The 12,706-nt window shown below is 43.4% G+C and overlaps 1 protein-coding gene across 1 annotated transcript in view; it reads right to left on the bottom strand.

Moving 5' to 3' along the window:
• The window catches only part of SLC2A9 (solute carrier family 2 member 9), a 122,797-nt gene that overhangs the window by 65,740 nt on the left and 44,351 nt on the right, over positions 1–12,706 (bottom strand). The window contains exon 5 of the mRNA XM_027104038.1: positions 3,766–3,911. Within this exon, the coding sequence (XP_026959839.1) occupies positions 3,766–3,911 (146 nt within the window). The remainder of the gene's footprint in view (positions 1–3,765; positions 3,912–12,706) is intronic.

Raw genomic sequence — 12,706 nt, 5'->3', positions numbered from 1 at the left:
GCCACAGCACAGCACTCGGTGGCCTTATGCCTGCCCACACACATCACAGCTGATGAGCACGGGGCTTCGCCTGTGCTCTCAGGAGCAAAACAACATTAGAAAATTCATGAATTGGGGTTTTCTTCATCATTCCAAGGTCAAGGAAAGTTTGTGCATTCCCTCCACACCTAGGGAGCATCTCAGTGTCACGGACCCCACTGTCAGATCTATGATGATACAAAGAACTGAGACCTCTGACCTCTGTGCTTGGGAAAGATCGTCACGTGGATAAGCACTTGACTCCGTAGCAGAGCAAAGCAAGTCTCTTAAGAGAGGAGTGTCATTTGAGGAAGACTGAGGTGGGAACAGCTAACTCTGATGGTTCACAGGAAAGAGGTGAGGCGGTGAGGGGTCCAGCATATGCCTTATATGGAGTGAAGCCAAATGGAGCTAATATTTAGGGAGTGAGTCGTAAGAACTGTAAGTGTATCGTTGCATCTAATTCTCACAAGAACTCAGTGGGCTGTGCACACTTATTGCCATTTTACTAACAAAGATGCACAGAGGTTAGCTGTGTCTAAAGCCACGTAGCTAGTGGGCAGTAGAGCCAGGATCCTACCCCAGGCGTTGGTCCCAGGGTCCTCGCTCTGAATCACTCTCCCTGGAGTTCTCAAAACTGAGTCGGCATCAGATTCCCCGGTGGCGGAGCCTCTTAAGACACAGATTGCTAAGTCGCACCCCCAGAGTTTCAGATTCAGCAGGAATCGGTGGGGGGCACAGATCACACTTGAAGGATATCTGCACGGCAGCCCTCTGACTACAGCTGGAAGTGGTCACTAAATCAACCTTAAAAATTGCAATTTTCAGACATGAGCTCTAACACTTGATAGATGCCAGAGCCCTTCCCACACAGAACAGAATTCTTTTTCCTACTGTTGGAGAGGAAGACTCAATTATAGCCGACACAGGGAGCTAACAGGACTCACACTGCCCCATTAGAAAGGCTGAATTATCTAAAAGAGAAAATTCAGAGCTCAGAAGGTCGTCTGAAGGAGATTGGACATCACCCTGTGAGGACCTCTGAAATGGCAGCAAAGATGCGGAGGGGACAGTCTCTAATTTTTTTTTTTTTTTTTTTTGCGGTACGCGGGCCTCTCCCTGTTGTGGCCTCTCCCGTTGCGGAGCACAGGCTCCGGACGCGCAGGCTCAGCGGCCATGGCTCACGGGCCCAGCCGCTCCGCGGCATGTGGGATCTTCCCGGACCGGGGCATGAATCCAGGTCCCCCACATCGGCAGGCGGACTCCCAACCACTGCGCCACCAGGGAAGCCCCTCTAATTTTTTTGTTTTTTTCCTATTTTCCATCAAAGGAGAGTCATCGTGTGGCTGCTCCCCACCCACCAGCATGTTTTCTCCGGCTGTAGAAAACATCTGAGGCGTGCCCCAAATGAGATCCTTCATTTCAAAGGGAAAAGATGTGATTTCTAAGTCACTGGAGAAATAAAGAAGATTCTCACCAGGTGAAAGTGGTGTTGGGCTGTCTGGATCCACTTTAACGTGGATGAATACGTGTCTTATATTTTTATAAAAATCAAATGGATTTTTCTTCCTGGGCTTGAACGAAGGACAGAGTTCAAGATGAAAAGCTCACGGAAAAGAAGTGTTCTCACGAGCTCAGGGGCTGGGGCCACATGAGAAACATATGAGACCGAAGAGGACTGGCCTGCCTGACTTCCTGTGCCAGGACTCTAAACTTTGGGGATGCCTCCCTGTGCTCTCCATCTGCAAGTCCCGCTCTGCATGTCCTACACCACAGAGGTCATGGCTCTAAAGCCAGGAAGCTCAGGCTCCAACCAGGCTCCACTGCCTTCTTGCTGTAGCCATTTGGGGTAATTATTAAACCTCTCTGAGCCTGAACCTTTAATCTCTAACATAGAAAGTAATAATATTTATTTCCAAGGGTTGCTACATGAATTAAATGAGATATTGGCTGACATCTATTTACCACCAGCTCCAGGTACTGTTCCGAATGCTTGACATCTGTTTCCTTCTTCAAGCCTTACAAGAAACCTCCATGAGAGAGATGCTGTTGTAATCTCATTGATAAGTAAGGAAACGGCTAAGAGAGGTTCAGAAACTTTACTCAATGTCCCACAGCGCGTGGTGGTGGGGCTGGAAGGCAGACCCAGGCAGTCTGGCACCAGAACCCGCATGCCCGTGACTCAATGCTGCAGCTGCAACTGGGCTGCTCTGTGCCCTGCCCTTTGGAGTTCATTTGTCTATGATAGAATCACATTTTCTCACCTCTTTTTAATCTCATGTGAAATTTTTCCTTAGCGTTTTGTAGATTAACAATAATTGTTGTGATGACATCATAGTCATTTTGTATTACCAATTCTCTGTGTTACAATGTGCCAAGAAAAAGCTACCGTCCTTGAGCAAACATGGGATACTTCTAAAAGGGGACTGCAAACTGGCCAGAGTAACCTTAACGTGTTCCCCAAGGGAGGAATTTATGGATTACTTTCTCTTTACACAGCAAAATAAACTGGCAGTGAGTGACAAGAACAAAGTCACATCTGTTTGGGAATTGAAAACATTATTCTAATTAATTGTTCCCAATATGGAATCAAAATGACAAATTATTTAGAAAAATAACATTGAGAAAGTGGCATACTAAAATTTTGGGAATGTTGGCAAATCTATGTTCAAGGAAAAAAATGTATGAATAATAATGAAAAGGCAGAAATTAAAACTGGAAAGCAATAAAATGGATAACAGAGTTTAGTCTTTCAAATAGCAAAATTAGAGGCAACCCTTTGGACATGTTATTTAAAAAGGGAGAGAGCAGGGGGTTCCCTGGTGACCTAGTGGTTAGGATTCAGCGCTTTCACTTCCGTGGCCTGGGTTCAATCCCTGGTCGGGGAAATGAGATCCCACAAGCCCTGCAGTGTGGTCAAAAAAACAAAAAAACAGAAAAAAAAAAAAAGAGAGAGAGAGAGAGAGAAAGCAAAATCATATTAAGTCAAGAGAGAAGATATAAAGAACAGACATGAGGATGTTAAAACTTATATAGTTGTATGTATATTTGTGTGCATATCTGAATGTTTCAATGAAATGCGTGATTTTATTGAAAAGGCAGCAATTTTTAAAACTGATTTTATGTGGGTGAGGTGTTCCTCCTTGCCAAGGCCACACAGCAAGTACATGCCTGTACTGGGATTTAAAGTCAGGCCTTCCTGTTTCCAAAACAGAAAGCCAACAACAGAAGCCTGTGCAATTACATATTAATGTGGGAAAGAAAGGCTCAAGAGTGAGGTAGAGCGAAGCCAAACATCTTGGAAAGATGCCCAAAATATATTAAATGAAGACGGCAAGTAACAGAACAATGTATATGGCACGATTCCATTAAAAAACAAAACAAAACTATGTATATATAAGTTTAGATAAGCAAAGAAAAAAGCCTAAATGAAAATTATTGAGCTGTTAACAATAGCTATTGGCTGGGTGGATTCAAACATTCTGTAAGGTTTGAATTTTTTGTATATTTTTTATTTTCTAAAAAAAAAAAAAATCAAACCCAATCAAAGAAACTCAACAACAACTCTTGTCCAATAATAAGCAAAAGTCTTGAATGCTTAAGAATTCTAGGACATAGGGACAAGCTTTTGGAGGAAGGGCTCACCTCTGACTACCCTTCGTCTGGCAAGGGACGTGGGGAGCAGAGATGGTGACATGAAGTGAGAACGGACGTGGTTGGCTGGGGAGCAAAGGTAAGCACACTTACCTTTCCCAGCAGCTCAGGAAGGCCCAGCAGCTGCCCCGTGAACACGCCAATGCAGATGAAGATGGCGGTCACCTGCCCCAGAGAGCCGCGGATCTCCTTGGGCGAGATCTCGCTCAGGTACATGGGGAGCACACTGAGGGCGATGCCTGTGAAGGAAGCATGGCAGCAGTGAGAGAGCTGTCTTCTTCAAGGAAGACTCTGGTCACAGCACCTCCCTCTGTTCTGTGCTTGACAAAAATAGTGCTGTAGCCACAACACCATTCCCAGCACTCTGCACAAACTGTCAACATTTTAACATGCACTTTATTATTTACTCCATAGAGTATGGCTGGGAGGTGGATTTCATAGGAGGGGAAATGGTGGTAGCTGATGGCAGTGATGCTGGTGGTGATGGTGACGGTAGTGATAATAATAACCAACGCACATAGTGCCTACCGAGTAGCAGGGATCTTCCTTCTCTCTTTTCATATATTAACTTATCTATTTTAAATAACAACCCTCTGAAGTAAATGTACTATCATTATCCCCATTCTAAATATGAGAAAACTGAGGCACAGAGAGGTTGAGTAACTTTCCCAAATCACCAAGGGACATCCAAAAATGCTCCAAGAGATTATTTGCCCAGTAGATCAGGTCTCTGATTCTAGAACTTGAACTTTCCCGCCAGCTAACGGCACCTCCTTAGGTAAATCATGGAACTCAGTTATGACAGATACTGTTAAACCCATTGTACAGCACTTTATAGACGACGTCACTCACATAGGGTCTCATAACCTTTGAGATAAATTTATGTGTTCAAAGGCTTATGACTGATATTTCTATTTAAAAAGTAATAGTTATAAATATGTCTCATAAAACATAATACTCTGCACTCATAGAGGTTCTGTTAGTAAAAATATCATGAGGCCTTGTCAGGTTCAAGAAACTTTGTTTTCTACTCATTTCGGGGCAGGTTTATTCTTAAGACCCTTTACAGACCCATGAAGGTCTACAAATGCACTTATCCCAGGCAGATTCATGGCTTGCTTATTACACTCTGAGTCACACTGCTTCCTGGGTCAAATCCCTGCAACTTACAAAAGTTGAGGACTTGGGCTGAGAGACTTAGCCTCTCTCAGCCTCAGTTTCTCTATCTACAAGTTGGGGATGAGAACTGAGACTGACTTCATAGGATTGCTGTGAGAGTTAGTTGAGATTTGCTCAGCGTTTCACTCAGCGTTCAAGTCAGCATTACTAGCACGAACTACTATTGTCTTCTAATTTTTCACCAGATTGTTTGGGCAATCAAAAATTTCTTTCCTGCCCTGGCTTCCTGATGCCTAGAGGTTAGAGTACAGTTCCCGACACACTTTAGGCACCAATCGATGTGTTTCATCTTAAGCTGGATTCACCCCAGTTTCTAGCATTCAGGGAAGCCCTTCCTAAAAAGAAATAGTGAAGGGAATGTGCTGCCCAATTTATAAGCTGAGCATCTCATTCATTGCATCTCAGCCCAGGATAAGTTTTTCTGGTTCAGCACACAAGGGAAACACGCTTAAGGTGCAAAGAGACAGGAATTATCTCCAAAGCTGCAACACAAACCAGATGCTATCTGAATTTCTATCCCAAACACACATATTGAGAGCATCTGGCCTCATGGAAAAATCAAGTGGCCACGGATCAATGCGGCACCTTGTTGCTTAGGGGGCAGTGGAATAGAGAGGAAGGCGCAGGATTCAAGTCCCACAGCCCTGCTTTCCTCACTAGGTGACCTTGATCAAGTTAGTTAGCTTCTCCTAGCCTCCGCCTACCCATCTATGAAAGAAGGGTCATAATTGCTGTCTATTCCTGTTGCGGTGGGAATAAAATTACTACATATAAAGCACCTGGCTCACTTTTGGTCACTTGATGGACACTTGGAAAACTGTTAGGTCCTCACCCTGACACTCCCCCTACCCTCTGGGGATAATTATCATCATCATCTCACGAAAAGCTATTAAGGAAATGATACGGCTGGTAGGAAAGAGGAGGCATGGTCGTGGTAATGGACGTGGCACACAGTTGGCACAGGAAGAACGCCTCCTTCACAGGGTGCCTGCGCAGACTGAATCCCTGGAGAACGCTTAGCAGAGTGAAAGGCACACAGGACACTTAATTAATGTCAATTAATGGAGACTCTCCTTCCTTGCCCATTGTGAAATTTCGGGCAAAAATGAGATACTGCTGGCTAAACCAGTGGTGAGCCATGAGGAGGTAGCCGGCTGCAGGAGGACGAACTCATCCCAGTTTGCCAGGGACCACCCTGGCTTTAGCACTGAAAATTCTGTGTCCCGGGAAGCCCCTGAGTTCCGGGCAAATGAGGTTGGTTGATTACCCTGGGCTCGTGTTGCTGGACCAAGCATCCCACACACCTGAGTGGCCCCTCTTGACCTGTGACCCTGTATCCTGCCATTCTTCCCCCCCAGGTGCCCCAGCCTTACGATTTACCAGACACTCCAGGCTCATTCTGATCGTGGGATATCAGCCTTTGTCATTCTGTTTATCCCGAGTCCTCTGTCCTCACAGCTCCACAGGCTGACGCCCCACTGTCCTTCCCGTCTCAGCTCAGCCTCACTACCTCCTGCTAACGGGAACTAATGCGACCCAACGGGTCCTTTGCAGATGGAATCAGGTTAAGGTGAGGTCACACTGGATTAGGGTGGGCTCTAAACCCAATGACTGGTGTCCTTATAAGATGATAAGACACAGGGAGACACAGAGGGAAGAGGGGCGCGTGAAGATGGAGACAGAGACTGGAGTGATGCTGCCACAAGCCAGGGAATGCCAAGGCTTCCCAGCAGCATCAGAAGCCAGGAGAGGCATGAAACAGATTCTCCTTCAGAGCCTCCAGAAGGGACCAACCCTACAGATACCTTGATTTTGGACTTCTGGCCTCCAGAACTCTGAGAGCATAATTTCTGTTGTTTTCAGCCCCCCAGGTGTGGTTTTTGGTGACAGCAGCCATAGGAAACTGCCCTACCTCCTCATGGAGGCCTTCACCCAACAAAATCAATCCCTCCCCGTCACTCCTTATCTCTCCATCCTTTCTTATGTTCCTCATGGCACTCAGTGCTTTTTGAAAGTATCTCGTTCGGTATTTACAGGGGACCCTTGAACAGCATGGCTTTGAACCATGCAGGTCCACTTATACTCACATTTTTTTTCACTAAATACGTACGACAGTGCCACACAATCCGATGTTGAATTCGCAGATGCAGAACCACATGTATGGAGGGTCGACTGGAAAGTTGCGTGTGAATTTTCGACTGCACTGAGGGTCGGCACCGCTAACCACCGCGTTGTTCAAGGGTCACCTGTACTTGTATATTGTCTGTTTCCCCACTTCCAGCCACAGAAAATTTCCTTCGGAGAACAGCACCAGACCCTGCACACGTGCTTGATCAAAGTCTATTGGGTCCCCAAGGCACTTTCACTCTACCGTTTTTTACTTAACCAAGGCTGCGGTAAAGGTGAGGTTGCTGGGGTCGCCAGTGGTTGGGAGTTGCAGACCGGCAGGCTGGTGCGGTTATAATTGTGGTCTATGGGAACAGGTCTCAAAGGCCAGTCCTACAGGGGCTGCAGACTCCAAGTGCACAGAGGGCAGAGTGCCTCTCATCTAAAACATCAACAACAGTTCCAATCTACCGAGCAGTTCACAACTTCCAGAACCACTTTACAGTCTTCCGCTTCCTCAGGGTACGTGGCCTGATGCAATGAAAGGAGCAACTGGGGATAGGCTCCCTCACACAGAGCTAGCCTAACTTCCAGATTCCTCCTAGAGTCCAGTTCCAGAAGTAGCATTTTAGCCCATACAAAGCAGAAGGGATTGAGGGAAAATATTGTCTAAGGGCACTCAAAGATGTTGCAGGAAATACTCCAGGGACAACTGGATAATTGCATTTTTCTATGGGGTTGCAGAAAAATTTGAGTCCAGTCCAAAACTAAGCGTTTCACTGAATATAAACTTAAATTTGAAGATTAAAGTATGACACACATTTTTAAATTGCACAAATAATATGTGTGCAGTTTGATGAATCATCACAAAATGTATACACCTGTGTAACCTCCACCCGGGTCAAGAATCAACTTACGGGCTTCCCTGGTAGCCCAGTGGTTGAGAGTCCTCCTGCTGATGCAGGGGACACGGGTTCGTGCCCCGGTCCGGGAAGATTCCACATGCTGCAGAGCGGCTGGGCCCATGAGCCATGGCCGCTGAGCCTGCACGTCCGGAGGCTGTGCTCCGCAACGGGAGAGGCCACAACAGTGAGAGGCCCGCGTACCGCAAAAAAAAAAAAAAAAGAATCAACTTACAAGACCAACACCCCAGAAAGCCCCCATGCTGTGCTCCCTCAGAATCACTATCCTTCCCCTTCTTCCCAAAGATCACCACCAGCCTAACTGCAATCACCAAAGATTAGCATATGGAATCAGAGAATATGTACTTCTTTTATTTCTTGCCTCTTTTGCTGATATTATGTTTGTGAAATGCATCAGTGTTGTAGCATGTAGCTCTAATCTGTCTGTTTTCATTGCTGTGTAGTATTCCAACGTGTAAGTATTCCACAATTTATCCACCCTACTATTGATGGACAGTTTGGGGTTAACACTAATAGTGACCCTATTTACAACAGCCAAGACATGGAAGCAACCTAAATGTCCATCGACAGATGAATGGATAAAGAAGATGTGGTACATATATACAGTGGAATATTACTCAGCCATAAAAAAGAACAAAATAATGCCATTTGCAGCAACATGGATGCAACTAGAGACTGTCATACTAAGTGAAGTCAGAAAGAGAAAGACAAATACCAAATGATATCACTTACATATGGAATCTAAGATATGACACAAATGAACTTGTTTATCAAATAGAAATTGACTCACAGACAATCTCTTTAGAACAGACTTGTGGTTGCCAAAGCAGGGTTGGGGAGGGATGGATTGGTAGTTTGGGATTAGCAGATACAAACTATTAGATATATGCATAACTGAGTTGCTTTGCTGTACACTGGAAACTAATATAACACTGGAAATCAACTACGCTTCAATAAAATAAAGTTTAAAAATACTAATAGTGCCTCATAAATATTCTTGTACAAGTCTTTTGGTGCACATGTATGGATAACCGAAAATGTATACATATATGACTGCAAAAATCATTGTTTTGTAATGATATTGGCCTGTAATTTTCCTTTCTTGGAAAGCTCCTACTAGGATATACAATCAAGGATACATTCATTTTATAAAATGAGTTGGGGAGTGTCCCCTCTGGAAATGATTGTATGGTGTTAGTGTTATTCTTTCTTAAAGAAGCCATATGGGCCTTGCATTTCCTTTGTTAAAAGGTTTTAAATTACATGTTCGACTTATTTAATAGAATAGGACTATACAGAAATTCTATTTTCTCTTAAGTCAGTATTGGTAAGTTTTTTCTTTCTTGGCATTTGTACATTTATCTAAAGTTTTCAAATATATTTTATAAACATGTTCATGATACATTCTTATGTTTTTAATGCTTCAGGATCTATCCATTCTGATCTTACGGAAAAACACAAACGAACTTTTTGGCCAACCCAATAGCATTAGTTATCAATTCCTTTTCTCTCTTTTTATAAACAGCCTTGCAAGGGGTTTATCAATTTTATTAATCTTTTCTAGAACTCACTTGTCTTTGCTGATGTTCTCTAACGAAAATTCTTTTTCTAACTTCTTTGAGATGGAATATTAGATCATTGATTTTCAGCCTTTCATGTTTTAGACTATATGCATTTGAGGTTATAAATTTTACTCTAAACACGGCTTTAGCTGTATCTGACAAAATTTGATATGCCTTATGTGGTATTTTCATAATCATTTAATTCAAACTACTTTAAAATTTCCATTGTGATTTCTTTTTTGTCCCCTGGTTACTGAGAAGTACACCTCACTTACATCTTAATTTCCAAACATATGAGGATTTTCTACTTATATTTCCGTAAGTAGTTTCTTTCGTGCAAGTGTGCTAGGGATAAATTTTATTAGCTTTTGTTTGACTGAAAAGGTGTTTTCATTTCACCTTTATTTTTGAAAGATATTTTCACTGGTTGGAGAATTCTAGGTTGGCAGTTATTTTCTTTCGGCTCTTTGAAAATATCATTTTGCTGTTTTTTTGTCTTCCATTGTTTTTGTTGAAAAGTCAGCTTTCCATTTTATTCTTACTTATTTGAAGGTAACATATCTTTTTATCCTGATTGTTTTTCAGAATAACTTTCTGTTTGCCCTTGGTTGTCAGAAGTTTTACTAAGCTGTGCAGAGTTGTGGTTTTCTTTGTTTTTACCCTACTAGGGATCCATAGTGCTTCTTGGACTTGTGGCTTTTCATCAGGAAAAAAAAAAAATGTTGGCCATTATCTTCCAAAAATTGTTTTTTCTCCATCCTCTGTCTACTCTCTTTCTGATTTTCCAGTTAATGTATGTTAGACATCTTTACAATTTCCCAGACATTTCTTACCCTCTTTTCTGTGTTTTCATGCTTCAACCTGGATGCTTTCTTCTGATCTTTGATGCTTTAGTTCCCTGATTCTTGCTTTGGGTGCATGCTATCTGCTGGTAAAACCATTCATTAAGTTCTTGCATTTTTTGCATTTTTCAGTTTTTGTATTTTTTAGTCCCAGAATTTCGATGTGGTAAGTCAAAACATAGCTACCATTTCTATGCCAAAATTCTTGACGTTATCTCTTGATTATCTGAACATATTAAGCATAATTATTTTAATGGCTGTGTCTAATACTGCTATTTTCAGAATCACTATCAGTTTATTTTTGATGTTATTTCTCTTGGTTTTCTCCTTGTATGTCTGGCTACTTTGGATTGAATATCAGAGTGTATATGAAAACTGCAAAAATAATTTGAGGTTCTGGATGTATGCATCTGGCAGGGTGAGAGGCTAGAGGCATGAGCAATCCCAGCTTACCACAAATCCGTTGGTGACTGAAGTGATTTGAAGATCTGGTCTATTTATGATTCACTCTTGCTCCTATGGTGTAGCCCTGTGGTGACTAGCGACTTCCTACCTGGCAGGAGTTCAACTCCAATTCCTCCTCCTCAGCCCCATGAATCTGTTGAAAGGTCTACTAAGCATCTCAGATTCTCAGCCATCATTCTGGAATTGGGAGATACCTCTAGAGGAAAAGTTGTCCCAAATGCAGGGCTTACCTCTCTGGGTTTCACTCCTTTCCCAGATTGTGGTCCTATAAGTCCCCCCATGCCTCGGTAGCTGTCTGATACCTTTAAACAGATGCTTTTTCTAACCATTTTATTCTAAAAGCAGAACTCTCTCTTCCTCCCTCCCTCCCTCCCTCCCTCCTTCTCTCTCTCTCTCTCTCTCTCTCTCTCTCTCTCTCTCTCTCTCAATATATATATATATATATATGGCAAAGAAATGGTTTCTTCTCCATTCAACAAATATTTACTGAGTGAGTGTATACTGAGAGGTCGTCATTGTTAGAAGCCAAGGCAATGGCAATGAATGAAACAGGTAGAAAAGACTTGCTGTCGTGTAGTTGCATCTTGGGGAGGGAGGTACTGGAGGGAGGCTGAGCATAAGCATGAAGAGTGTGCTGCCTGCTAGATGGTGATAAGAGCTCTAGGGAAACATCAAGCGGGGAGGGAGGACAGGGATGCCCGGGGTGGGGAGAGTTGCAGTTTCACATAGGGTGGTCCCTGAGGCCACATGGTGGTGGTTCAGAGAGGGAACGGGGCAGCGGGGGGGGGAGACCATTTAGGGCCTGGCTTACAGGCCAGGATGTGTTTTATTTCCTTCTCAAATCTATTTATTTAACTTAAAAAAAAATGAGTCCATTTAAATATAAATAATGTAATCATTGCACAGGAAAAACGGAAAGAGAAAAGTCCTGACCCACATTATCCCTCCGGTTCCTCTAAGTCGAGCAATTTAGGAAAAGTGTGGAGTCAGGCACACCTGGCTCCCACCTTGGCCCAGACACATCTGAACTGTGAGACCTTGGCAAGGTACCCCCTGAGGCTCCATCTCCTCACATGCAAATGCAGGTAGAGCTCTGAGTCCAAGAGAGTTGTGCTTTTGAAGGGAAACACACACACACGGACACAGAGACACACAGAGACAGTCATACATAGAGACACACAGAAACACAAACACACAGACACAGACACACACACAGACACAGACACACACACCTGTTTAGTACCTGGATATTGTTAGGTAGATGTCATTATCTCTACTTTATGTGCAAAAGAGGCTTTTCTCAGGCCACCGGGCTAGTCAGTAGAAAGGCTAGGACTAGAATCCATTTCTTCTGAGCACCTTACCCTCTCTTTGTCATGTTAAAATCTGACTCAAGTCATAATAATAAATTAATAATATTATTAGTGTTTTTGTTGGTTTCCTATTGCTGCCATAGCAAATTGCCATGAACTTAGTGACTTACATTTATTTTCAGACAGTTCTGCAGGGCATGAGTCCAAAATGGGACTCATGGGTCCAACATGGGCTAAAATCAACATGTTGGCAGGGCTGTGGTCTTTCTGGAGGCTCTAGGGAATAGTCCGTTTTCTTGCCTTTTCCACCTTCTAGGGACACCTACACTCCTTGGCTCATGGCCCCTTCCATCCTCAGTGCCAGCAACTGCGTCACTCCAGTCTCTACTTTCATCATCTCGCCTCCTTCTCTGACTCTGGCTCCCCTCCTCCCTCTTTCACTTACAAGGACTCCCGTGATTACACTGGACCTGCCTGGAGAATCCAGGATAACCTATTCATCTCAAGGTCCTGAATTTAATCACATCTGCAAAGTCCCTTTTGTCATGTAAGCTAACATATTCATGGGTTCCAGGGAATAAGATGTGAACACCTTTGGGAGCAGTAGGCAGAATAATGATAAATAATAAATCATTTGCTTGTCA

The sequence above is a fragment of the Aethalodelphis obliquidens genome, unplaced genomic scaffold (genome assembly GCF_003676395.1).
Source record: "Aethalodelphis obliquidens isolate GAN/ISIS:26980383/991018 unplaced genomic scaffold, ASM367639v1 scaffold6, whole genome shotgun sequence".
Lineage (NCBI taxonomy): Eukaryota > Metazoa > Chordata > Mammalia > Artiodactyla > Delphinidae > Aethalodelphis > Aethalodelphis obliquidens.
The sequence above is the reverse complement of the archived record's forward strand: the minus strand, read 5'-3'. Positions and strand labels throughout refer to the sequence as shown.